Source organism: Cryptosporidium hominis (assembly GCF_000006425.1).
Source record: "Cryptosporidium hominis TU502 chromosome 1 CHRO011121, whole genome shotgun sequence".
NCBI lineage: Eukaryota > Apicomplexa > Conoidasida > Eucoccidiorida > Cryptosporidiidae > Cryptosporidium > Cryptosporidium hominis.
The window spans coordinates 1-2062 of record NW_666689.1 but is presented as its reverse complement, the minus strand read 5'-3'; the positions used below and the strand labels follow the sequence as shown (position 1 = coordinate 2062).

General features: G+C 26.1%; 1 protein-coding gene across 1 annotated transcript; it reads right to left on the bottom strand.

Annotated features, from left to right (window-relative positions):
* Window positions 1–25: 25 nt before the first annotated feature.
* Chro.10406 (hypothetical protein) lies at window positions 26–1792 on the bottom strand. Its single annotated transcript, XM_660019.1, has 1 exon — window positions 26–1792. The coding sequence occupies one exon, from the start codon at window positions 1790–1792 to the stop codon at window positions 26–28; it is 1767 nt and encodes a 588-aa protein (XP_665111.1).
* Between the last annotated feature and the right edge of the window lie 270 nt (window positions 1793–2062).

The window sequence follows — 2062 nt, the reverse complement described above, 5'->3', positions numbered from 1 at the left end:
ATACTTTTGACTTCTTATTTATAATTTAAATTCTTCGTTCATAATAAAGTAATTCATCATCTCTTTGACGAATGAACTCTCTAACATTCTCTAAAAACCTGATTGAAAGAATATTTTGATGAAGCTCTAAAATGAATTTTTGAATTTTATGGTCAAGTAAATTATTATTATTATTATTATTATTATTATTATTATTATCCAAAACTTTAGTCGTTGAAGACATAAATTCAAAAATAGTTGGTAATGAGTATGGCTTATTTTCAAGTTTTGGAAATTCTACAAAAGCATCAGTATCAGGATTTGAAACTTTAAAATCCTGATTTGGAATAATTATATTGTTATCCCCATATGGTTTCCAATCAGTATGTGGTGTAATATCTCTTTTGACTGGAGACCAAAAATCTTTAAACATGGTAGAATTATAAAAACCACTTTTCATGCCATCATTCAGAGATTCGAATACATCACTTTCTACGAAGTCTAAAAGACCCATTTTATTAACAATAGAATCTTTATCATCCAAACATGAAAGAATATGTCTAAATTGAACATTTGGGTATCTTCTAATTGTTTGAACAATTTCATATTGTTGATAAGTTTCTGTAAATGAATAAAAATTGAAAAACCAATATAAAGATTCAAGCATGGTTTTTGAATATGTTGGATCAATAATAGAATGAAATTCATTGTTTGTATATGATGTAGTAATCAAATCAATAACAATATCTTTATCAGTTTTGGCTTTTCCTGATTGTAAACATCTATGAACAGCTCCTCTAAGATCAATCGTTTTAGAAATAGCTCCATCACCAAATATTCCAATACCTGAAATTTCAGCTGGTTCAAGTACTAATGGAAATGCTGAGCTAGATCTAATTATTGAAGGAATTATTGATCTTGGTACTTCTTCATTAAAATAATAACTTAAAGCTGATTTAAAATGATATGCAAGTGCATTCCATTTGGGACCTTTAAATCTCTTTCTATTTTGTAAAAGATGTCTCATAAATATAAGCATAGGGTAAGTTGAGCATAAATAATTGGGTAATTTTTTGCCTTCAGTAATGGCTCTAAAAATAAATAATGGTGCATTTTTAGATAAAGTTTTTTTACAATCATGTACATTTTTATGTGTAAAATTACTCCATATTGAAGCCCCTTCTGTAGAAAAATGAGTCGATTGACCAACATGATAGAATTGACTCCAAATAGTATTTAAAGTACCAATTGAAACTCCTGATGTAACATCCCATCTTAATTTGATTCCATGATATCTATATATAAAAGCAAGTCCATTTAAAAGGCCAGCAGAAAATGAACCTTTTGCTCCTCCTCCACTAACTGTTAATATGTAACATTTGGATGGAGAAGAATCTTCAAATTTTTCAGAGAATTTTGGTTTCAAATTAAATAATGTTTCAGAAGGAGCACCATCAATTACTTTATAAGTTGAATTATCATTATTGACATTCAAATCAGTTTCAAATTTTCCAAGTTGGTGGTTATTTTCATAATGATATGATCCAAAATTCATTAAATTGTTTTGTTGAATTGTTGGATTAATATTGGTATTTTTTTTAACCGTATGATTGGTAATTTTTGTACAATTAATATTCAAAATATCATTACATTGGTTATTTTGTGATTTCCCTAAGTTATAATTATTAGCAAATACCAAGAATGGAATAGAGTACCAAAATAGAATATATGTTATAAGTAACCTTGCTGGTAATAACTGAAAGTACAATGGTGCTTTTAAAGTAAATAATGCATGTTTTAATATTGGAGCCATTTTAGTTAATTTTTAATAATTATTCAAACCTTAGAAACAAGAAAAAAAAACATCTGATCGCCTTTAAATAACTTTAAATAAAAAAGATTAAAATGATTATTGCTTTAAAAACTATCAAGTTTACTTGAAAAGTTTAAATAATTATTTTTTTTTTAATTACCCTTGCAACCAATTATTCAACTGGACATTTTTTTATTAATCCGATACCTTTTTTTTTTTTAGAATTGATATATTATTAAATATTATGTATATATATGATATATGTGTATA